At 47.6% G+C, this 25,040-nt stretch overlaps 1 protein-coding gene and 1 long non-coding RNA gene across 2 annotated transcripts in view; one reads left to right on the top strand and one right to left on the bottom strand.

Moving 5' to 3' along the window:
• Positions 1–12,705, top strand: part of LOC139226529 (uncharacterized) — an 80,821-nt gene extending 68,116 nt beyond the window's left edge. The window contains exon 3 of the long non-coding RNA XR_011587278.1: positions 12,305–12,705. This is a non-coding gene — a long non-coding RNA (uncharacterized lncRNA). The remainder of the gene's footprint in view (positions 1–12,304) is intronic.
• A 7,348-nt stretch (positions 12,706–20,053) lies between these two features.
• styxl1 (serine/threonine/tyrosine interacting-like 1) overlaps positions 20,054–25,040 on the bottom strand; it is a 74,604-nt gene continuing 69,617 nt past the window's right edge. Inside the window, exon 8 of the mRNA XM_070857360.1 lies at positions 20,054–24,404. Within this exon, the coding sequence (XP_070713461.1) occupies positions 24,273–24,404 (132 nt within the window). The 3' untranslated portion in view covers positions 20,054–24,272. The remainder of the gene's footprint in view (positions 24,405–25,040) is intronic.

Here is a 25,040-nt window from a genome sequence, read left to right as displayed (position 1 = left end):
ACCGAGGAAGCGGCGGCGTTGCTGGCTCAGGCTTTTATGGCGGGGAGGAGGAAACCAAGATACTATACGCATGCAACTCTGCCTCCAACGTGGCGATGGATCAGGGGTCAATATCATAAATGCGACTCAGAGCCCAGCAGGCAGGCAAGGGCAGTTCGACAAACCCCAGGCAGCAATAGACCCCAGAACAGGTATTCAACACAGACAATGGCAGGCTGAACGGACATTTACACCATCCCAGTGGACAATGCGTTCTGGGATGGGACCATTGACATCCATTAACAGGGTGCTCAAGAGCAGTCAAAGGGACGATCAGTGAGGAATGCCTGGTAACAGCTCTTTTGTTCACAACAATGGGAATCTCAGTTCATGCCGGAGGTGTGGGCAGACATGCTGCAGGACTTGCAGCTTTCAACAGTTCATCTGCAGAAATTGTAACCTCAGTGGCCATTTAGCCAGAATGTGCAGGAAGCCTGCGACCAGGCTAATTTACGAGGCGGATGGACCGGGTCTGCGGGCAGGATGACGCGTGGGGCAAATCAATGAACGCTGAAGTTCAGCGGGTTCATGTGGCAAACATTCACAGCTCATATACCAAAACGCCACCTATGATGATGAAGGTCCTATTAAACAGCATCCCGGTACGCATGGAGCTGGACACGGGGGCCAGCCGGTCACTCATGAGCGTTCAACAATTCGAAAAGCTATGGCCACTCAAAGGCAGCAGACCCAAACTAGAACGCACTGAGACTCAACTACGGACGTACACCAAAGAAATCATTCCAGTGCTAGGCAGTGCAACGTTAGCTGTCACACACAATGAATCAGTGAACCGGCTGCCGCTCTGGATTGTCCCGGGCAATGGTCCCGCACTGTTGGGGAGGAGCTGGTTAGCTGAGATGAACTGGAAATGGGGGGATGTGCATGCAGCATCATCTGTGGAGTGAAGTTCATGCTCACAGCTCCTACAGCAATTTGAGTCGCTATTCCAACCTGGCGTCAGGATGTTCAAAGGTACCAACGTAGTGATTCGCATCACCCCGGATGCCAGACCAATGCACCACAAAGCCAGAGCTGTGCCGTATGTGATGCGAGAGAAAATTGAAAGAGAATTGGACCGTTTACTGAGAGAGGGCATCATCTCGCCCGTTGAACGGCCAGGATCTGTGGTGACTACAAGGCCACTATCAACCGGGTGTCCATACAAGATCAATACCCGCTTCCGAGAGCAGAGGATCTTTTTGCCATGCTGGCAGGCGGCAAGCTGTTCACCAAGTTGGACCTCACTTCAGCCTACATGACCCAAGAACTGGCCGACGAATCCAAACTACTGACCACAATCACCACGCACAAGGGACTGTTTGTTTACAGCAGGTGCCCGTTTGGTATTCGATCAGCGGCTGCGATCTTTCGAAGAAACATGGACAGCCTGCTCAAATCCATTCCTGGAACGATCGTATTTCAGGACAATATCCTCATCACAGGTCGGGACTCCGAGGAACACCTCCACAACCTGGAAGAGGTGGACTAGATAGGCCTATGACTCAAGAAACCCAAGTGTGTGTTTTTGGCTCCTGAAGTCGAGTTTCTGGGCAGGAGGGTTGCTGCAAACAGGATTCGGCCGACCGAATCCAAAACAGAGACGATTCAACGAGCGCCCAGGCCCTGCAACACATCGGAGTTGCGTTCATTTCTGGGACTCTTGAACTATTTCGGGAACTTTCTGTCGAACTTAAGCACATTGTTGGAGCCGCTACACATGCTCCTGCATAAGGGTTGCGATTGGTTTTGGGGGGACTGTTAAGAACGGGCTTTCAATCGGGCGTGTAACTTACTCTGTTCAAATAGGTTATTGACCCTGTACAACCCCCGTAAGAAATTGTTTCTGACATGTGATGCATCGTCCTATGGGGTTGGGTGCGTGTTGCAGCAATGCAGTGGAGGGGCAACTCCAACCTGTGGCTTATGCCACCAGGTCGCTCTCTCAAGCAGAACGTGGATATGGGATGGTGAGAAGGAAGCACTTGCATGTGTCTATGGTGTGAAAAAGATGTACCAGTACCTTTTTGGCAGGAGGTTCGAATTAGAAACGGACCACAAGCCGTTAAGATCCCTGTTGTCAGACAGCAAAGCTGGCCGAAGACCGCCGTAAGTGGAGGAAGTGCATCCGGGAGGGCGCTGAGCACCTCGAGTCTCATCGCCGAGAGCATGCAGAAAACGAGCGCAGGCAGAAGAAAGAGCGTTCGGCAAACCAGTCCCACCCACCCTTACCATCAAGGACTATCTGTCCCACCTGTGGCAGGGACTGTGGCTCTCGTATTGGACTGTTCAGCCACCTAAGGATTCATTCTAAGAGTGGAAGCAAGTCTTCCTCGATTCCGAGGGACTGCCTATGATGATGATGATGATGATGGACTGAGCCATTGTGAACAACAGGATAACTTTTCTGTCCCCACCACAACTTCTCTTTATTATGGTGAGCTGCAGCCCTTTAAGAGCTGCTGCTGCGCTCATTTTTCCAATCGACTCTGGGTTAACCAAATGCAGAATAAAAAAAAGTAAAAGTTGTGGCCAACAATACCCGATCGCGCAATTCCTCCAGCGGTTGTCCTCCTCCAGCGGTATCGAGTTGCACAGCCAAGTGCACCGACCCAAAAGGTTGGCGGGGGCACTGCTGCAAAAAACCCTCACTTTTTGACGCTGAATTTGGGTGGCGTGGCTGGTAGCAGCGGCACGCACCCTGATGACGTCACCGCTACCGCACGCCCCATACCGCGGCGGAAGTCAGCGGTGGATAGGCCTCACCGCCAAAAAGGCCCTCACGCTGAAAATGCCAGTCGAGCAAAACATGGCGGCCATTCGATTTTAGCGAATGGCCGCCGCAACCCCGCAGTAACGGTCCTTCCTGGGACCGTGGATTTTGGCCTCAGATAATCTTGTTACAAGTGAAGTACCAGTAGCAGATCGACATCAGATGTACTCGAAACAAGTCCAAGAGAAAGTCAGAATTTAAGTCCGAGTTCGAATCAGGCAGACAAACAGTCTGAAGTTGTAGAGAGTTCAAATGTAGATCAAGGGTTGCCCTTGGAGGAAAACTCTCCTCAGGCTCAGCCTAGAATGAGTCTAAGTTCATCATCATTATCATCATCATAGGCAGTCCCTCGGAAACAAAGAAGGCTTGCTTCCATTCCTGAAGTGAGTTCTTTGGTGGCTGAACAGTCCAATACGAGGGCCACAGACTCTGTCACCGGTGGGACAGATAGTCGTTGAAGAAAGGGGGGGGGATGGGTCTGGTTTGCCGCTGTCTGCGCTTGATTTCTGCATGTTCTCGGCGTTGCGACTCGAGGTGCTCAGCGCCCTCTCAGATGCACTTCCTCCACTTAGGGCGGTCTTTGGCCAGGGACACCCAGGTGTCAGTGGTGATGTCGCACTTTTCAAGAAGTCTTTCAGGGTGCCCTTGTAATGTTTCCGCTGCCCACCTTTGGCTTGGTTGCTGTGAAGGAGCTCCAAGTAGAGCACTTGCTTTGGGAGTCTCGTGTCAGGCAAGCGATCTATGTGGCCTGATCGAGTGTGGTCAGTGTTTCAATGCTGGGGATGTTAGCCTGGACGAGGACACTGATGTTGGTGCATCTGTCCTCCCAAGGCGTTGGTAGGATCTTGCGGAGACATCGTTGGTGATGTTTTTCCAGCGACTTGAGGTGTCTACGGTACATGGTGCATATCTCTGAGCCATACAGGAGGGCAGGTATTACTACAACCCTGTAGATCATGAGCTTGGAGGCAGTATCGAGGGCCTGGTCTTCAAAAACCCTTTTCCTCAGGCGGCCGAAGGCTGCACAGGCGCACTGAAGGGGGTGTTGAATCTCCTCATCAATGTGTACTTTTGTTGATAAGAGGCTCTGGGGGTATGGGAAATGGTCCATGTTGTCGAGGGCCGTGCCGTGGATCTTGATGACTGGGGGGCAGTGCTGTACGGCGAGGACAGGCTGATGGAGGACCTTTATCGTATGGATGTTTAGCGTAAGGCCTATGCTTTTGTACGCCTCAGTAAATACGTCGACTATGTCCTGGAGTTCAGCCTCTGTATGTCTGCGTACTGTAGCTTGACGGCAGAGGTTGGGGTGGTCTTGGACCTAGCCCACAGATGGCGCAGGTTGAACAGGTTCCCACTGGTTCTGTAGTTTAGTTCCACTCCAGCGGGGAGCTTGTTGATTGTAAGGTGGAGCATGGCGGCGAGAAAGATTGAGAAGAGGGTTGAGAAGATGCCGCAGCCCTGTTTGACCCCGGTCCAGACATGGATTGGGTCTGTGATGGATCCGTTGGTAAGGATCACGGCCTGCATGTCATCGTGGAGCAGGCAGAGTACTCCAAGTATGGAAAGTTCTGTTCAAGAGCGAAGGCATCCTCTTCCAAACAGAAAACAAGTGGTTACGTTTGATTTGTAAATATGGAAAAATAAGTCCATAACTTTTGTTGTGTATAACCATGCAAGTTATGTATGATGATTATTTTGTTATGATTACTTCTTCAATAAGAAGGAAGACGTGTAATAGAGCTCCCCCTAGTGGGCTACTGCTCCACCTAGTGAACTATGTGATGAGTTTCTGTATAGAGTCATCTTGTGTGTAGTGTGTTAATGAGCTCTGTAAAGGTAATTACACCCTCCTTTTCCTCCTCTATATGCTGCCCCTCAGTACATCATAGGCGGTCCTCAAACGAGGATGACTTGCTTCCACGAATTCAGAGATGTTTCAATGAAGGACCCGATGTTCCAGTCCCAGACGTAGAGTCAGCTCCCATTTATATGCTGACAGCATCCAGCTGTATCTCTCCACCACCTCGCTCAACCCCACAATCTTCTACACAGCTGTCACAGATTCCTTCAGCTAACAATCAGGAATACCCTCCTCCACACCCTTCCAAAGCCTCAATACTAAGCACCTGACCTGCCCACGTGCATAACACTACACTTTTCCAAGTTACACATCATTTGCCAAACACGGGCTCATTCTCCCGACACATCGAGATCCACTTGCAGTAGTTGAGCACCCTCTGCAATCCTATTACTCACATAGAAACATAGAAAATAGGTGCAGGAGCAGGCCATTCAGCCCTTCTAGCCTGCACCGCCATTCAATGAGTTCATGGCTGAACATGAAACTTCAGTACCCCCTTCCTGCTTTCTCGCCATAACCCTTGATCCCGCGAGTAGTAAAGACTTCATCTAACTCCCTTTTGAATATATTTAGTGAATTGGCCTCAACTACTTTCTGTGGTAGAGAATTCCACAGGTTCACCACTCTCTGGGTGAAGAAGTTTCTCCTCATCTCGGTCCTAAATGGCTTACCCCTTATCCTCAGACTGTGACCCCTGGTTCTGGACTTCCCCAACATTGGGAACATTCTTCCTGCATCTAACCTGTCTAAACCCGTCAGAATTTTAAACGTTTCCATGAGGTCCCCTCTCATTCTTCTGAACTCCAGTGAATACAAGCCCAGTTGATCCAGTCTTTCTTGATAGGTCAGTCCCACCATCCCGGGAATCAGTCTGGTGAATCTTCGCTGCACTCCCTCAATAGCAAGAATGTCCTTCCTCAAGTTAGGAGACCAAAACTGTACACAATACTCCAGGTGTGGCCTCACCAAGGCTCTGTACAACTGTAGCAACACCTCCCTGCCCCTGTATTCAAATCCCCTCGCTATGAAGGCCAACATGCCATTTGCTTTCTTAACCGCCTGCTGTACCTGCATGCTAACCTTCAATGACTGATGTAAACTTGCAGATAATTCTCCCAACACTTGCATCTCGATGATTAATGAGAATAGTAAAGAGCCCGAACCCTGGGGGACACCACTGCTAACTGGTCTCCACCCAGATCCAAATTCAATTCCATTGACAGCAACCACTAGAAACACTCTCTTTCTATCTATCCTGCATCACCCCTTCATAATTTTGAACACCTCAGTCAAATCAGCCCATAATCTCCTCTCTTCTAATGAAAACAGATCTCAGGTTCAATCATTGCTGCGTATGTGTATTTGGGGCGTCTCTACCTGTCCAAGCTTAATTCTGCACCCAAGCCAGTTCAGGTATTACATTCTGAAGGACTGTCAGTACTGACGGGATACAGTCCCAGCAAATAGCTGCATGCACAGGCGACCCTGTATCATGAAGAAGTACATCAAGACAGTGGGGCTAAAATTCCGGCCTGGCCGGGTCCGTATGGAATACGTGTGGACCCGGCGAGACCCCGCAAAAGTCGGAATTCAGCGCGCAATGCGCATGGGCCGAAAACCAGCTTTTCCAATCTGTCTCGTTTTGGTTTGACAGATTTCCGCATCCCCGCAGCCAGGACATTCGCACGGACGAGATTGGGCTATTTGTACAACTCTTGTCCAGCGAATGTCCTTAAAACTCTTGCGCCTGGTAAAACAGGTGCATAGCCTACTTTTACCAGTGTAAGAGTTTTAAAACATAAAAATAAAATTTAAATGCACATTTTTATGTTAAAAACCCTGTCCACTAAGGTAAGCTTATTTTAAACCCTATTAAAACACTTTTTTTTTTAAATCCAAAAAATATTTTTTCTAAAACTTTTAATGAATTTTAATTTCAATTAATTTTGATTATGTGAGGTGTTTTTTTTAATTTTTTATGTTGTGTTTAATGTGTTTCATTTTTTTTTCCTCATCGATAGCAATAAGAACGCGGAAATACGAAGTTCTCATTGCTATCAATGAGAGTACTGTACCGTGATTGGTTGTCCAGTCGCACGTGACTCCACCTTCTCTGTCCGAACCTCGAGGACAGGAGCGCGCTCCGAAGCGCGGGAAGACAAGGTCTCCCGCAGAAATCACAGGCACCTCCGCAACCACCAGGTTTTTGTAAAAAATTCTCGGGTCGGAGGCGTTCGACTGAAGGAAGCCTCCAACCTGAATTTCAGGCCCAGTGTCTATGATTTATCCTCTTTGTTCCAGCTGCGACAATTTAGAATTCCCCAACATCTGGGGTTTTATATCTGACATTTCTTTTCGGACTTTTAGGAGACAAGTAGATATTAATTGAAGAAATAAATAAAGCTGTACTTAATTTTTATGATGCTGAAATCTGTCACAGCTTTAACATTAAACATTTATGTCTTGTATATCGTTATTATCTTTTTTACTGTGATTTGGGGTTTAAATATTAACAGAGTGCTACAATCGAATGGCACACATGTGGCAACATTATACACATGAGACTTTAATGGCCATTTGCCTCCTGTACAATCTAAATGAATTAAGAAAGATAGCTCCAGTTTCATTTATTTAAAAACTACTCGGTCTGGGAAATTGTGCTTATGACACTGCTGTTCAGTTGAATTCAGTACATCGACAGACTGTGCTGTTCAATCCACTCCACACTTCCTGCCTTGTTGCCCCTGCGAAGAAAATAAAGGGGCCAAATTTTAAAGGACCCGTTTATTTGCAACACCTAAAGCTCTGATTGGACTCCCTTGCTGACAAGACCTCAATGCTGATTGGACCCCTTGGAGGATAAGACACATCCAGCAGTTTCCCTTTGCAAAGTGTAATTCGAACCATTGACTGCTGACTCCAGACGAACAGAGCTCACTTGGAACAGACTGAGCTCTTTCTCATTCCCACCTGCCAAATAAGTTCCTGCCCCCATCATCCAAGTTCCTGACCTTCTCCCCCTGCCCAAGTTCCTCCCCCTAACAAGTTTGTGACCTTCTATCCCCACGCAGCACCTCCCCCCCTCCATAGATGGGGCATTGTGTGTGGGTCACAGATTGTTAACAGGTTTATTGGGTACGAAGTGAATGGTGACGGGTACGAAGTGAATGTAACGCCTCTGTTTAAAAAAGGGGGCAGACAAAAGGCAGGTAACTATAGGCCGGTTAGTTTAACATCTGTAGTGGGGAAAATGCTTGAAATTATCATTAAGGAAGAAATAGCGGGACATCTAGATAGGAATAATGCAATCAAGCAGACGCAGCATGGATTTATGAAGGGGAAATCATGTTTAACTAATTTACTGGAATTCTTTGAGGATATAACAAGCATGGTGGATAGAGGTGTACCGATGGATGTGCTGTATTTAGATTTTCAAAAGGCATTCGATAAGGTGCCACACAAAAGGTTACTGCAGAAGATAAAGGTACGCGGGGTCAGTGGAAATGTATTAGCATGGATAGAGAATTGGCTGGCTAACAGAAAGCAGAGAGTCGGGATAAATGGGTCCTTTTCGGGTTGGAAATCGGTGGTTAGTGGTGTGCCACAGGGATCGGTGCTGGGACCACAACTGTTTACAATATACATAGATGACCTGGAAGAGGGGACAGAGTGTAGTGTAACAAAATTTGCAGATGACACAAAGATTAGTGGGAAAGCGGGTTGTGTAGAGGACACAGAGAGACTGCAAAGAGATTTAGATAGGTTAAGCGAATGGGCTAAGGTTTGGCAGATGGAATACAATGTCGGAAAGTGTGAGGTCATCCACCTTGGGAAAAAAACAAAAAAAGGGAATACTATTTAAATGGGGAGAAATTACAACATGCTGCGGTGCAGAGGGACCTGGGGGTCCTTGTGCATGAATCCCAAAAAGTTAGTTTGCAGGTGCAGCAGGTAATCAGGAAGGTGAATGGAATGTTGGCCTTCATTGCGAGAGGGATGGAGTACAAAAGCAGGGAGGTCCTTCTGCAACTGTACCGGGTATTGGTGAGGCCACACCTGGAGTACTGCGTGCAGTTTTGGTCGCCTTACTTAAAGAAGGATATACTGGCTTTGGAGGGGGTAGAGAGACGATTCACTAGGTTGATTCCGGAGATGAGGGGGTTACCTTATGATGATAGATTGAGTAGACTGGGTCTTTACTCGTTGGAGTTCAGAAGGATGAGGGGTGATCTTATAGAAACATTTAAAATAATGAAAGGGATAGACAAGATAGAGGCAGAGAGGTTGTTTCCACTGGTCGGGGAGACTAGAACTAGGGGGCACAGCCTCAAAATGCGGGGGAGCCAATTTAAAACCGAGTTGAGAAGGAATTTCTTCTCCCAGAGGGTTGTGAATCTGTGGAATTCTCTGCCCAAGGAAGCAGTTGAGGCTAGTTCATTGAATGTATTCAAGTCACAGATAGATAGATTTTTAACTAATAAGGGAATTAAGGGTTACGGGGAGCGGGCGGGTAATTGGAGCTGAGTCCATGGCCAGATCAGCCATGATCTTGTTGAATGGCGGAGCAGACTCGAGGGGCAAGATGGCCTACTCCTGTTCCTAATTCTTATGTTCTTATGTGACAGCGTCATGACATCCAGATTTCATCCAAGCTTACCATCAGGATCATGTTCTCGCTCTCGACCCCAACTTTACACCTGGATCATGTTCTTCCACCTTACCCATTATGTTCTCTGTACTCTTTACTCCACCAAAATCCTGACCTCCTCTCTGCAATCCCTCCCATTCCCTTTCTGCCTCCTCCGATCTTCCCCTCTCTCTATGTCTGTCTCCCCTCTCTCTCCCTCCGAACTCTGCCCCCCTCTCCCCGTCTCCCTCTCCCCAGTCTCCCCCTTTCTCTCCCCCCAGTCTCTCACTCTCTGTGTCTCCCTCTCTCTTCCCCAGTCTTTCTCTCTCCTCTCATTCTCCCCCTCTCTTCCCCAGTCAGTCTCTCTGTCCCAGTCTCTCTCTCTCTCTCTCCCTCTCCCCAGTTTTTCTCTCCCCCAGTCTCTCGTTCTCTCAATCCCCCAGTCTCTTTCCCCCTCTCCCCAAATCTCTTTCCCCACCGCCCCAATCTCTCTTCCCGCCCCTCCTCCGCAGTCTGTCAATCTCTCTCTCCACCCCCAAACTCTCTGTCTCCTCCCAGTGTCTCGCTCTCTCCAGTCCCACCCCCCACAGTCTCTCTCCCACCCCAGTCTCTCTCTCCCGCCCCCCAGTCTCTCTCTCTCTCTCTCTTTCCCCCCCCCCACAGTCTCTCTCTCTCCCTCCCCAGTCTCTCTCTCTCCCCCTCCCAGTCTCTCTCTCTCCCCCTCCCAGCTCTCTCTCTTCCCCCTCCCAGTCTCTCTCTCTCCCCCTCCCAGTCTCTCTCTCTCCCCTCCCAGTCTCTCTCTCTCTCCCCCCTCCCAGTCTCTCTCTCTCTCTCCCCCCTCCCAGTCTCTCTCTCTCTCTCTCCCCCCTCCCAGTCTCTCTCTCTCTCTCTCTCCCCCTCCCAGTCTCTCTCTCTCTCTCTCTCTCTCTCTCTCTCCCCGATCCCAGTCTCTCTCTCTCTCTCTCCCCCCTCCCAGTCTCCTCTCTCTCTCTCCCCCCTCCCAGTCTCTCTCTCTCCCCCCCTCCCAGTCTCTCTCTCTCTCCCTCTCTCTCTCTCCCCCCCCTCCCAGTCTCTCTCTCTCTCTCTCTCTCTCTCTCTCCCCCCCTCCCAGTCTCTCTCTCTCTCTCTCTCCCCCCTCCCAGTCTCTCTCTCTCTCTCTCCCCCCTCCCAGTCTCTCTCTCTCCCCCCTCCCAGTCTCTCTCTCTCTCTCTCTCTCTCTCTCTCCCCTCCCAGTCTCTCTCTCTCTCTCTCTCCCCCCTCCCAGTCTCTCTCTCTCTCTCCCCCCTCCCAGTCTCTCTCTCTCTCTCCCCCCTCCCAGTCTCTCTCTCTCTCCCCCCTCCCAGTCTCTCTCTCTCTCTCTCCCCCCTCCCTCCCAGTCTCTCTCTCTCCCCCCTCCCAGACTCTCTCTCTCTCCCCCCACCAATATCTCCCCACCACTGTCTTTCTCCCCCACAGTCTCTCTCTCTCTCTCTCTCCCCCACCAGTCTCTCACTCTCTCTCCCCCCCCCCAGTCTCTCACTCTCTCTCCTCCCCCCAGTCTCTCACTCTCTCTCCCCCCCCCAGTCTCTCACTCTCTCTCCCCCCCCCAGTCTCTCACTCTCTCTCCCCCTCCCAGTCTCTCTCTCACTCCCCCCTCCCAGTCTCTCTCTCTCTCCCCCCTCCCAGTCTCTCTCTCTCTCTCTCTCTCCCCCCTCCCAGTCTCTCTCTCTCTCTCCCCCCTCCCAGTCTCTCTCTCTCTCTCCCCCCTCCCAGTCTCTCTCTCTCTCTCCCCCCTCCCAGTCTCTCTCTCTCTCTCTCTCCCCTCCCAGTCTCTCTCTCTCTCCCCCCTCCCTCACAGTCTCTCTCTCTCTCCCCCCTCCCTCACAGTCTCTCTCTCTCTCTCTCCCCCCTCCCAGAATCTCTCTCTCTCTCCCCCCCCCCCAGTCTCTCACTCTCTCTCCCCCCCCCAGTCTCTCACTCTCTCTCTCCCCCCCCCAAGTCTCTCACTCTCTCTCTCCCCCCCCAGTCTCTCACTCTCTCTCTCTCCCCCCCCAGTCTCTCACTCTCTTCCCCCCCCCCAGTCCCTCGCGCTCTCCTCCCGAAGTCTCGCGCTCACCCTTCCCCCAGTCTCTCTGTCTCCCTCTCCCCAGACTCTGTCTCCCTCCCCACCCCCGAGTCTCTCTCTCTTCCCCCCCAGTCTCTCTCTCTTCCCCCAGTCTCTCTCTCTTCCCCAGTCTCTCTCTCTTCCCTCTTCCCCCAGTCTCTCGCTCCCCCCCCAGTCTCTGTCTTCCTCTCCCCACTCTCCCCCCACCCCCCCCAGTCTCCCTCTCCCCACAGTCTCTCCCTCCTCCCCCCCCCAGTCGTCTCCCCCTCCTCCCCCCCCCACGTCTCCCCCTCCCCGCCCCCCCCCAGTCTCTCGCTCTCTCCCCCGCCCCCCCCCCCACCTCAGTCTCTCTACATTTCGATCCAAGCTACTCCGAAACATTGACTCACGAAGTTGAACAAATCGCTCCGCTACATTTTGAGGAACTGCGCATGTGTGGCCGTACCTGGCTGCCAGCGCGCAGAAGGAATACGCCACTTTTGTGATCTGAAACCTCACCCACAGCACTTCCTCCACATTCAGTATGTTTTGAATTCCTGTTACATGTAATTATTTAGAGGGGAGGGAAGCAACAAAGCAGCCCGGACATCCAGAGAACTAAAAGTGCCATCTATCCGGCAAAGATCGAGAAGCAAACAGCTGTTGAATAAAGGCACCAAATCCCAACAAGAATGTTATGGGGAGTGGGCAGGGAAGTGGAGTTGAGGCCAAGATCAGATCAAACATGATCTTATTGAATGGCAGAGCAGGCTCGAGAGGACAAATGGCCCACTCCTGCTCTTATTTCTGATGTTCTTATGATACAATCAGCTGGGCTGTTCGAGCTGCTGTATATAGTTTTAAGATGTTCTTTTGCACTTTTTAATTTGCACTATGGCTAGGTATCTCACTGATGATGTTTCTTTCTTTCTAATCCAGTTTCTAATCCATAAATCCGGGGGAAGAGCGTGAAATGGACAAGAAACATCACTGGCGCGGAGAGTGAAATACACAAGAGGCTGGGCAGTGGGAAAGGGCGATTGGCGGGAGTCACAACCTTACTCAATATTACATCAATAGTTCTAAAAAAAACATTGAATAAAAACTAACTTCCAGCTCGGAATGAGCAAATACACAAAGACATCCATTACAAATGGGACCGATGAATGTGGATTCAAATTAAAAGTCAATTAATCCCTGTGAGAATTACTGAACTCAAAGAGAAACTTACTGTACTTCAGATGTTGATTCCTTCCGTCTGTTTTTGCAAACTATCTCGTCACGCGTCGCTCTGACTCCAGCTCTCCAATATTGCAATAAAATGTCTTCAGGAAATAATACATTCGCGGGTGTGGCCTCAGAATTATACTCAAGATTGCCAGTTGGATTACGAGATATGACACATTGTTGTTATTTTAAATTCAACCTTTAGGAGGGTTTTAAAAAAACTAAAACTTAAAGAAAGCTGTAAAAGTCACACTGAGGTCCGATTTTCCAGTCTTAGGCAAAATGGGGATGTGCTGGCCCAAATGTTAGGCACACCTGCAGCAGACTGTGCTGCAGCCACCTTTCTGATTATGATCTAACCAATGTTTTAATACAATATAGGATAGCTTGGCCTGCGACTCACTTGACTCGGGATTGGAAAAATGAGCGCGGCAGCAGCTCTTAAAGGGCTGCAGCTCACCATAATAAAGAGAAGTTGTGGTGGGGACAGAAAAGTTGCCGTTGTTCACAATGGCTCGGTGGAGACAGGTGGACAACACTGGCTGGACCCGAGCAGATTGGACATGAGGAAGGTATAGCCAGATCTCAGGGGCAAGGTGATGGTGAATGTATTGTGTCTGTAATGCACTTATGAATGACTCCATGAGGCAATGCGTTGTACTCAAACTGTAACCCGAGAGTGAGGCACAAGCATGGTGGGCAGCCTTTTGTACAGGGCCCTGCACACCTATGCAGGTGACCCTCAGGTCTCCCACCGCAGTGCCCTCTGGTAGAGGGTTAGGAAACCCCAGTCTCCACCAGTTGTATCCTCTAGTGGTGCCAGCCTAGTATATACACAGTGTAAACCTTATTGATAGTATATTAGGTAACAAGTCTCCATCTTATGCAACTATACAGTGACTACACAGAGAGTATATCTATAGTCTGCATCTATAACAGAAGGTATATCCAGATCTCAGGGGCAAGGTGATGGTGAATGTGCTCCTCACTTTAGCATGCAATTGTTAGGAGACTTATCAAGCATCCCATAAACCTCATTTGGAAACTCATCAATCCTCTGGGAGATACCATTTCCAGCATTGCACACAAACATTACACTTTGACAGACACTTTCATTGTAACCGAGTGATGTGCATAATTTAACTGCGGGTGGTAGATGTGGAACAGCAAACAGATGCTCAGGCTCCCAGCTCCAGACACTTCTCTGCTGTTGGGGTCTTCTCCGTGGCATCAACAGTCATTGGTGCAGAGAATAACTTGGTTCTTCCAAGAGCCATCCAACCAGTGTCTCCTCCTACTGCACAGAATGTGGGTACCATGGACCAGTCACTGATCTACATGATTGTGTTTCTGTCGTCACAAACCACCTCAACACTATATGTGGCCGGATATGCTCTCAACAGCGAACATTATACTTGCAACTGCCCACAGACTTTCAATGGGACTTTGCAGTGGAACTGACTGCAATTGGAGAGCCAGTTAGGTGCAATGCCCTTTACACAGGATCTGACACGTATGGCAGGAACTGTGCATCTCCTTAACCAATCAGATTGAAGATTCATTAATGAGCAGCACAGAGTCTGAACTAGAAATGTCAGTTAGAATATTTAGGTAGCGAAATTCCTCAGAACCCTGTTTGGGGGCAGTAACAGAGTCGGGGTGGGACTTCCTGTGCCCGGCGCAAAAGTCCCGCCCGGCCACAAAATTGCGGTTACTGCCCCTCGCAGGAAGTGGAGCGCAATATCACGTGCTCCACTTCCTGTTTAGGCAGGTTTGGGGGTGTTACTTGGGCGTGTTCGCCGGCGTTATGCGGCTGCTCGCGTAGCGCTGAGGCGTTTCAACGCCCCTTCCCTTCCGTAAAAGGGGAGGGCCACTGCCCACTCTGCATGGCCTCTGAGGGTCTCCACTAGGCCACCAGTGCGGCGTGGTGCCAAGGCCCCAGCCCAGCCTCCAAATGGATGCACGATGGCGGCCCGGACCATGCAACAGAAGAGCAATATGGGCCGACTGGCGAGACGGACAAACCTACAAAATGGTGGCAGCGGCGCTCCGCACTTCCCCTTTAACTTCCGCCCCGTGAGCAGATGTCGGCCCGGTTCGCGACCTGCAAGGCAGGCACTGAAACCCCTCGCGGCAGCCTTGCGGGGCGCTGGCCAATATCTGCCGTGGCGCTAAGGGATTGCCCTGCTTGCCGATAATGTCATTGCTGGTTGTGTGGCAGCCCAGGACACTACTGGCGGGGCACGGTGCTACCATGTCACCGCCTCCACTAACATGCGTACAATTTCATGGGAGCCAGTAGCGACCCGGGTCCCCATAGCCCCTGGCGAAAACAGTTTAGCGCCCTTAGGCGCAAACAGGGCATTTTCACCCCCTTAATTCAATGTCAAATCAGGTGCAGAAACAAAATATAAGAGAGCAGACAAAAGAGACAGAAACAAAAAGTTTTTAAAAAGTCCAATGTTTTTATTTTTTTAAATCTCAGGGCACACTCGCCCCTGAGTCAGAAGGTTGTGGGTTCAAGTCCAACTCCAAAGACTTGAGCATAAAATCTAGGCTGACATTCCAGTGCAGTGCTGAGGGAGTGCTGCACTATCAGAGGGGCTGTCTTTTGGATGAGACGTTAAACCGAGGCCCCGTCTCCCTCTCAGGAGGACAATAAAAGATCCCATGGCACTATTTTGAAGAAGAGCAGGGGAGTTAGCCCCGGTGTCCTGGCCAATATTTATCCCTCAATCAAAATAACAAAAACAGATTATCTGGTCATTATCACATTGCTGTTTGTGGGAGCTTGCTGTGCACAAATTGGCTGCCGTGTTTCCCACATTACAAAAGTGACTGCACTCCAAAAGTACTTCATTGCCTGTAAAGCACTTTGAGACATCCAGTGGTCATGAAAGGTGCTATATAAATGCAAACCTTTCTTTCTTTCTTTCTCTCTCCTTTACCTCTTCTTGGCCAACCACTGGCTGGTCAGGCTGCATTTCTTGGGCGTGTGAAAAGGCGACGGCATGAAGGTGGAGTTGTGGTGAGGGGAGGGGAGGGTGGGAAAGCAAGAGGTGCATGCCAGAAGGAGGCTAATGTAAGAAGATACATCCTTTATGCCCCACCATTGGCCAAGGGCTCAGCCATGCCCCTGCCAAAAATGGCCTGCACGGTCTCCTCCAAGGGAGTGAGGCGAGGGTAGGAATGGGAGATGTGCCCCATGATTCATACAGATTGTTGGTAGGTGATTGATTGGGGGGGGGGGGGGGTGCGGGGGGAGTCATGCATTGAGCAGTGTGTGAAGCTAGTGATTCAATTGGTAGGAGAGGGCTTTTGAAGATGCATTCACTGACCTTCACCGGGGTCTGAGGTTATGAAACTTCTTTGGGGACTGGAGCCAGGTGGTGTGGCAACATTGTTGGAAGTGATGGCCTCAGAGATGTAGTCCCACATCATTCTCTCTGGAGGACCTCCTTGCCCCTGTGGGTAGAGGACCTTTCTTGCAGTGTTGACCCCCTGCACAAAGCTGGAGTGCTACATGAGAGACCCTGGGTGCCCTTCCCTGACAGTAGACTCCCGAGGTATGGAAAATGGTCCACGTTGTCCAAGGCCATGCCATGGATTTTGGTGACTGGGGGGGGGTGGGGGCTGTGCTGTGTGGCAGGGTCAGGTTGGTGGAGGACCTTTGCCTTACGAATGTTTAGCGTAAGGTCCATTCTTTCGTATGCCATTTGTGTTAGTGCTGAAGCACTTTTCCCATTTTTTGAGGCTCGGATAGGAATTCAGCCTTAGGTGCTGAAGACTGCTTTTTGGGACTTCTTTTTAGCAATGTTTTTTTTTGAAAGGCAGTAAGGGCTGAAAAATGCATTTTTTCCACTAGATTTTAATTTTTATTAGTTCTGAGTGCATTGCCTCTTTTATTCATAGCCCCTTTAATTACCCACAATTCATTGTGAACTCCACAGCCTCGCTCCAAGAGGCTGCAAGAAGTCACAATGCCGACTGTGGACAGGAATTTCAGGTCAGGTGCCTTCATCAATGCCACCAGGAAGGCATTACACTCCAAGCCATCGTCAACGCCTTCAACGAGGCGTACGAAATAATGGGCCTTACGCTAAACATTCGTAAGACAAAGGTCCTCCACCAACCTGACTCCGCCATACAGCACTGCCCCCCCGGTCACCAAAATCCACAGCGCAGCCTTGGACAACGTGGACCATTTTCCATACCTCGGGAGCCTACTGTCAGCAAGGGCAGACATCGATGATGAGGTCCAACACTGCCTTCAGTGTGTCAGTACAGCCTTCGGTCGCCTGAGGAAGAGATTGCTTGAAGACCAGGACCTCAAATCTTGCACCAAGCTTATGGTCTACAGGAAGGTAGTGATACCCGCCCTCCTATATGGCTCAGAGATGTGGACTATGTACAGCAGACACCTCAAAGCACTGGAGAAGTACCACCAGCGCTGCCTCTGCAAGATCCTGCAAATTCACTGGAAGGATAGATGCACCAACGTCAGTGTTCGCGATCAGGCCAACATCCCAGACCGCATTGAAGCGGTGACCACACTTGACCAGCTCCGTCGGGTGGGCCACATCGTCCGCATGCCCGACACGAGACTCCTTAAGCAAGTGCTCTATTCGGAACTCCTACGCGGCAAGCAAGCCCTAGGTGGGTAGAGGAAATGCTTCAAGGACACCCTCAAAGCCTCCTTGATAAAATGCAACATCCCCACCAGCACCTGGGAGTCCCTGGCCCAAGACCGCCCAAAGTGGAGGAAGAGCGTCCGGGAGGGCGCTGAGCACCTTGAGTCTCATCGCCGAGAGCATGCAGAAACCAAGCGCAGGCAGCGGAAGGAGCGTGCCAAACCAGTCCCACCCACCCTTTCCTTCAACCACTGTCTGTCCCACCTGTGACAGAGACTGTAATTCCCGCATTGGACTGTACAGCCACCTGAGAACTCATTTTTAGAGTGGCAACAAGTCTTCTTCGATTTCGAGGGACTGCCTATGATGATGAGGATGATGACACTGTAAGTTAGTGCTGGGCTAAAAACTTTTAGCCCCAATGCAAATTTTTTCCCGGTACCGCTGCGGCCAATTTCAGCAGCCGTAATTTTGTCGATGTCCAATTTCTAGGCCAATGTCACCCACAGCCTTCAGATGTGAGCTGGGACTCAGTGGTAGTATTCTCGCCTTGGAGTCAGAAAGTTGGAAGTTTAAGCCCCACTCCAGAGATTTGAGCAGAAAGTCCAGGCTGACGCACCAATACAGTACAATGCTGGTGGAGGGGACGTCTTTCTGATGAGATGTTAAACAGAGACCCTGTCTGCCCTCTCAGGGTAAAAGATCCTATGCCACAATACAACGGAAGAACAGTGTCCTGGCCAACATCACTAAAACCGATGATCTCGTCATTATCTCATTATTGTTTGTGGGAGCTTGCTGTGCAAAATTGGCTGCTGCGTTTTCTATAACAGTGACTACACTTCAAAAGTATTTAATTGGCCATAAAGCTCTTTGGACGTTTTGAGTTTATGAAAGGTGCTATATAAATGCAAGTCTCACTCTTTCTCTCTCTCTTCCCTTTTTCTTTATTCTTTTTAAGCAGCTTACAGCCTGTCAAATGAGACACATTACAGATTTGGAATTTAAAAGGAAATCTCCAATTCAGGAAAGATTTTAATTTTACTCAGAAATTATGATTTTCTCCTTAAAAGTTCTTGAAAATTTCTCATGGGGAAAATTATCAAACAGTTCACCTTTTTTTAAGCCATAAAAATCTGACAGATAATTTATTTCTAAAACAGTGACATTCTCATTTTATGAAAATGAGATTGCTAGGTGTAAAGTGTTTTAATATTTTGAACTTGGTTCCTGGGCTTTTACGGCAGGTTTCAGCATTTCTTTTATTGAAACTGTACTCAAAAGGTACAATGTTCTGTTTGAATGTATTCATGGGCTCACACGCACATCATCATAGACATTACAGCACCGGAGGATGCCATTCAGCCCATCATGGGTGTACCAGTGCGAGCTTTTCACATACTGCAATTCCATTTTCTTGCACTTTCCCCATATCCTTTTATATTTTAATGCAATTCTTTTAATAGATATTATAGTAGCACGCTTTAGTCATCAATAAATTAAGGCATTAAAGTTGTAATTGAATGATTCTAGGACCCTTCATTTTACATTGAATAATTGAGGCCAAATGGTTTTGGGAGAACTCCCTGCTCTTCAACGTCATCATCATCATAGGCAGTCCCTCGCATCGAGGATGACTTGCATCCACGCCAAAAAAGGATGAGTTCACAGGTGTTCCAATGAAGGACCTAATATTCCAGATCCCGAACTACATCCTGAAGGGTGGAAGATGCCTGTGCGTGGATTTAAAAAAAATGTGTGGTGGCCGTTGCACACCAGCCACTACACGGGCTTGACAGAGGCAAGGGTCATCCAAGGCGACTGGAGACCTGCTTTGCTGCACGGACCTAGTGTGCACACATATTGCAGTGTGGGCTGGCCCATGCTGCCCCTGAACTCACGACTCTCCTGGGCCCTGATCACGTCCCTCTAGTCTCTTGCCGCTCCTTCACCCTGACCTCGCCGCTCCTGCTGTGTCTGCCCACGCTCCAATCACCGACCTGGACCTTGATGACGTCACCAACGTGTGATATCATAGAATCATACAAGAGTACAGCATAGAAGGAGGCCATTTGGCCCATCGACTGCGCTAGCTCTGTCCAGTTACACCCACTCCCCCACTCTTTCCCCTTATCCCCGCAATTTTTTTCTCCTTCAAGTAGTTATCCAATTCCTTTTTGAAGGCTACAATTGAATCTGTAGCCACCTCCCTACCAGGCAGTGCGTTCCAAATCCTTGTTGTGTAAAATGTTTCCCCTCATGTCGCCTCTGATTATTTTGTCAATCACCTTAAATCTGTGCCCTCTCGTTATCGACCCTTCAGCCATTGGCAAAAGTTTCTCTTTATTTACTCTATCTAAACCCTTCAAGTTATTGCGCTGAAAATTCCAGTCTTGTCGGGTCCGTCCAAAGTGCGCATGGACCTGGCGATGCCTCGCAAAAGCCGGTTTTCATGGAGCGATGCGCATGTGTAGAAAACCGGCTTTTCCGAACTGTCGCGATTTCTCTCGACAGATCCTCCATATCCTCGGGAGGATATTTGCGCCAGAGAGATTGGGCTATTTGCCTTCAAACTTGTCCTTCAAACTTTTACGCCTAGTAAAAGCAGGCGCATTGCTTACTTTTGCCAGCGTAAGAGTTTTAAAACATATAAAAATTAAATGTAATCATTCATGTTTATGTTAAAAACCCTGTCCATTAGGCAAGTTTATTTTAACCTTATTAAAACACATCAAAAAAATTCCCCAAAATATATATTTTTTTCTAAAACACTTAGTTATAATTAATTTTAAATATGTGAGTTTAACATTTTTTTATTGTGCTGTGTTTCCTGTTTTAGGAGGGTTTTCTCATTGATAGTAATGGGATCTCGCACAAACGGAGTTCCCATTTTTATCAATGAGAATATGGGTAGAGTGTCCGAAATCTGCAAAGCCTCGGGAGCGAGGCCGTTCTGGATTTTGGGTATTTCCGGATTTTGGAACGTCTTTCCGACGTCCCGAATCTGGAAACGCCTGGGTCGAGGTAAGAGGGGGGAGGGGGGCCGGTGGCTGAGCGGGAGGACGTCGGCTCGTATTTCGGAACATTTTCCGGATTCCGGATGACCCCGCCACGGATTGGCCCAGAGTTCGGATTCCGGAACATTCCGAATTACGGAACTCCGGATTTCGGACGCTAAACCTGTACTACCTGGTGATCGGTGGTCCAGGCCCACGTGACTCCAGCATTTCCCTACGTACGGGGAATGAAGGCCTTAGACTGCAATCGAAGGTGCCTCCGTGACCACCAGCAATTTTCCCTCCATTAAATACCTCTATCAAATCTCCTCTTAGCCTTATCTGTTCCAAGGGGAACAACCTCAGCTTCTCTGGTCTGCTGTAATCCCTCATCCCTGGAACCATTCCATTAAATCTCTTCTGTTCCCTCACCAAAGCCTTCACGTCCTTCCTAATGTGTGGTGCCAAGAATTAGACACAATACTCCAGCTGGGACAAAATCTGTGTTGGAAGCTTTAACACGAAACAACAGACAGAACCTTGGATTAATGCCTCAACCAAAGGACAAAATCTTGAATAACGCAGCATGGGCATGTCTGATTAGATTGTTCACTCACATCCAGGGATGGAAGTTAAACTTGCAATCTTTTGAGGGTGAGGGTAAGTGTGCTATTAATGGAGTGAAGTTGACACAGGTATAATGAGGGATGGACTCCATACACGTTGTGGCCTGAGGTGCTCTTCACATCACAGCAGTTGGTGTAGATGAGGGAAGCATCGAACTCAACCTTGCATTAAAAACCGGTGGAAGCACCAGATAAATGGAGTAAACGAACGTTTGGAGGGTTTCTCTTGTTTCAGTATATTCAAGACAGAGAGCGATAGATTTTTGGATATTAAAGGAATCAAAGGATATCGGGACAGTGCAGAAAAGTGTTAAGGTAGAAGATCAGCCATGATCTCATTGAATGGCGGAGCAGGCTCGAGGGTGGGTTGTTCTTGTGTTATGTTCTCATATCTCTTGGGTTTCCCACCAAAGTTAGGGAAGGAGATCAGGAAAACCCCACTAAAATTCTATCCCATTATTCCCAAACACAGCATCCAACTGATCTTTAAATTCCAAATGTTTTTGCATACCCGAAAGAGAATTCTAATGATTAATCGCTCTTTGTTTGAAGCAATGCTTCTTGGCACAACATTTTCAGTCATTCAAGTATATCTTCCTTAGTCTGTGGTAGCTTCTCCTCACCCAACCCACTCACTCCATATCCATACCAATAGATATGAGAACATAACACAAGAACAACCATAGACTGAGCCTCCACAGCCCTCTGGGGTAGAGAATTCCAAAGATTCACCACCCTCTGAGTGAAGCAGTTTCTCCTCATCTCAGTCCTAAATGGCTGACCCCTTATTCTGAGACTGTGACCCCTGGTTCTAGACTACCCAGCCAGAGGAAACACCCTCTCTGCATCTACCCTGTCAAGCCCTGTAAGAATTTTGTATGTTTCAATGAGATCACCTCTCATTCTTCTAAACACTAGAGAATATAGGCCTAGTCTACTCAATCTCTCCTCATAGGACAGGAATCCCAGGAATCAGTCTGGTGAACCTTCGTTGCATGTTCTCTATGGCAAGTATATTCTTCCTTAGGTAAAGAGACCAAAACTGTACACAATACTCCAAGTGCGGTCTCACCAGGGCGCTATATAATTGCAGTAAGATGTCTTTACTCTTATACTCAAATCCTCTTGTAATAAATGCCAGCATACCATTTGCTTTCTTAATTGCTTGCTGTACCTGCATGTTAACTTTGAGTGATGAGTGTACAAGGACACACAGTTCCCTCTGAACACCAACATTTCCCAATCTCACCATTTAAAAAATACTCTGTTTTTCTGTTTTTCCTACCAAAGTGGTTAACTTCATATTTCTCCATATTTTATTCCATTTGCCATGTTATTGCCCACTCACTTAGCCTGTCTCGTCCTCACAACTTACATTCCCACCTAGCTTTGTATCATGAGAAAACTTGGATATATTACATTTGGTCCCCTCATCCAAATCATTGATATAGATTGTGAATAGCTGGGGCCCAAGCAGTGATCCTTGCGGTACCCCACTAATTACAGCCTGCCAACCTGAAAATGACACATTTATTTGTACTCTGGTTTTGGAAGATGACAACTAATGCATCCGCTATCTCTATAGCCACCTCTTTCAAAACCCGAGGATGTAGACAGTCAGGTCCAGGGGATTTATCCTCTTTCAGTCCCATTAATTTCTCCAGTACTATTTTTCTGACCGTTAATCAATCCCCAATCCATGCTAGTATATTATCCCCAATCCCATGAGCCCTATTTTTGTTCAATGAATTCTTGTGTGGCACCTTATCGAATGCCTTCTGAAAATCCAAATACACCACATCCACTGGTCCCCTCTTATCTATTCTGCTAGTTACAACCTCAAAAAACTCAACAGATGTGTCAAACAGGATTTCCCTTTCATAAATCAATGTTGACTCTGCCCAATCCTATTATTATTTTCGAAATGCCCTGTTACCACGTCCTTAATAATGGATTCTAGAATTTTCTCTACTACTGATGTCAGGCTAACTGGCCTGTAGATCCCCTTGTTCTCTCTCCCTCCTTTCTTAAATAGCGGGGTTACATTAGCTACCTTCCAACTTGCGGGAACCATTCTAGAATCTATAGAATTTTGGAAGATGACAACTAATGCATCCACTATCTCTATAGCCACCTCTTTCAAAACCCTAGAACGTAGGCCGTCAGGTCCAGGGGATTTATCCGCTTTCAGTCCCATTAATTTCTCCAGTACTATTTTTTTTACTAATACTAATTTCTTTCAATTCCTCATTCTCGCTAGACCCCTGATACTCCACTATTTCCGGGAGGTTTTTTGCGTCTTCTTCCATGAAGACAGACACAAAGTATTTGTTTAATTTCTCTACCATTTCCTTATTCTCCATTATAATTTCTCCTGTTTCGGCCTGTAGGAGACCCACATTTACTTTTGCTAATCTTTTCCTTTTTACATTGCTATAGACGCTTTTAGTCTGTTTTTATGACTCTCGCTAGTTTACTCTCATGTTCTATTTTCCCTTTCTTTATCAATTTCTTGGTCCTCCTTTGCTGAATTCTCAGGTTTACTGCTGTTTTTGGCAACATTAGAGGCCTCTTCCTTTGATCTAATACTATCTTTAACTTCTCTTGTTAGCCACGGTTGGAAAACTTTTCCTGTGGGGTTTTTGTGCTTTTAAGGAATGTATGTTTGTTGTAAATGATGTATTAATTTTTCAAATGCTAGCCACTGCTTGTCTGCTGTCATACCTTTTAATGTAGTTTCCCAATCTACCTTAGCCAACTCTCCCTTCATACCTACATAGTTTCCTTTGTTTAGATTGAAAACCCTAGTTTTGGATTTAACTAAATCACTTTCAAACTTAATGTAAAATTCTATCATATCATGGTCACTCTTCCGTAAGGGCCCCTTTACTACAAGGTTATTAATTAGCCCTTTCTCATTGCACAATACTAGATCTAAAATAGCCTGTTCTCTAGTATGTTATAATCCTTTTTACGACTTATTCCCTACAACAGTTTAAAATTTATTTGCTAAAAACGTGGATTCAGGAGATCAAACCAAATCCTACGGTGATTAATTCCTAACATTTCCCCACTACTGAACACTTGCTTAGCCCGATTGTAGATGTCCTGCTGACACTGAATGAGATATAACTGACAGTCATGCACTCTTTTAAAGCTGTATTCCACAAAAGCTGTATATATGTATTACTTATTATAAACCCAATAAGCTCATTTATAATCTAAGATTCATTAATTTGTTATAAAAATTACAATTACAATTAGAAATTATTATAAAGAAAATTTAAATCACAGTGATGGTATAAATTAGATAACATTTTAGATACCTTTCATACAATTAAATTATTGATGGTTTAAAAAAAACAAATGTTTCTAAATCAAATGTTATGGTGGATGAATGTCTGCCTAACAGTTGCAAAATACCATTTCAGTAATAAGGGTCAGAGATATCGGTGATCTTATTCTTCAGAACCGTTTCCTCCCACTTGGAAAGCTGTTGAACAAAATCACGATGTGGCCGCATGGTTGTTTTACACTTCTGAACGTGTGCCCAGGCATCCTGAGGGAAAGAAACAACAAGCTACTTTTAACCCATCGGCAGACGTCGGCATTCAAAATATAGCAACCAAAAAAATACTTTGTTCATTTCTCGCGGCTACCAAGAAAGCTGCAGAGGGCTCAATATTCCTTCCTGTAACAGGAGGGGGGAGATGAATGGGCCTGCTCCATGTGCCCCCGTTTGTCACAGTACCTTTCCCTCTGCCCATTATTGGTTGGCAGTTTTGCTTTGAATTTCAATCCTTCTTTAGCCATCTGTCTGCCACAAATAGCCATTCCCTCTTATTGGACAGATCCCTTGGAGTCCCAAGAACTTTCCTCGTGTAAATTACATGATTTTGCTGAACGGGGCTCAACCACCTCTGTCAATGTTGGACCTGAACAGAGCCCTTATGGTTATCATTGGCTCACACGCGAGAGTATTCAACTGAGGTGAAGTAGATAGATTAGCAAATTACCACTGCAAGTAAGCTGTAGTCGAGGTGAGCAAGGCAGTATTAATTGGCTTTCAGGGATCTCTAGACCCAACCCCTAGTGTCAGGTCTTAAAAGTCCCACCATTGGGAAAGGAGCAATTTAACAGGATTTGTGGGAATAAATGTAAACAATGTGGAACTGGCAGCATCCAAGGAAGATTT

Source organism: Pristiophorus japonicus, chromosome 16, assembly GCF_044704955.1.
Source record: "Pristiophorus japonicus isolate sPriJap1 chromosome 16, sPriJap1.hap1, whole genome shotgun sequence".
Classification (NCBI taxonomy): Eukaryota; Metazoa; Chordata; class Chondrichthyes; family Pristiophoridae; genus Pristiophorus; species Pristiophorus japonicus.
Note: the sequence above shows the minus strand (reverse complement) of the source record. Positions and strands in the feature narration are given on the sequence as shown.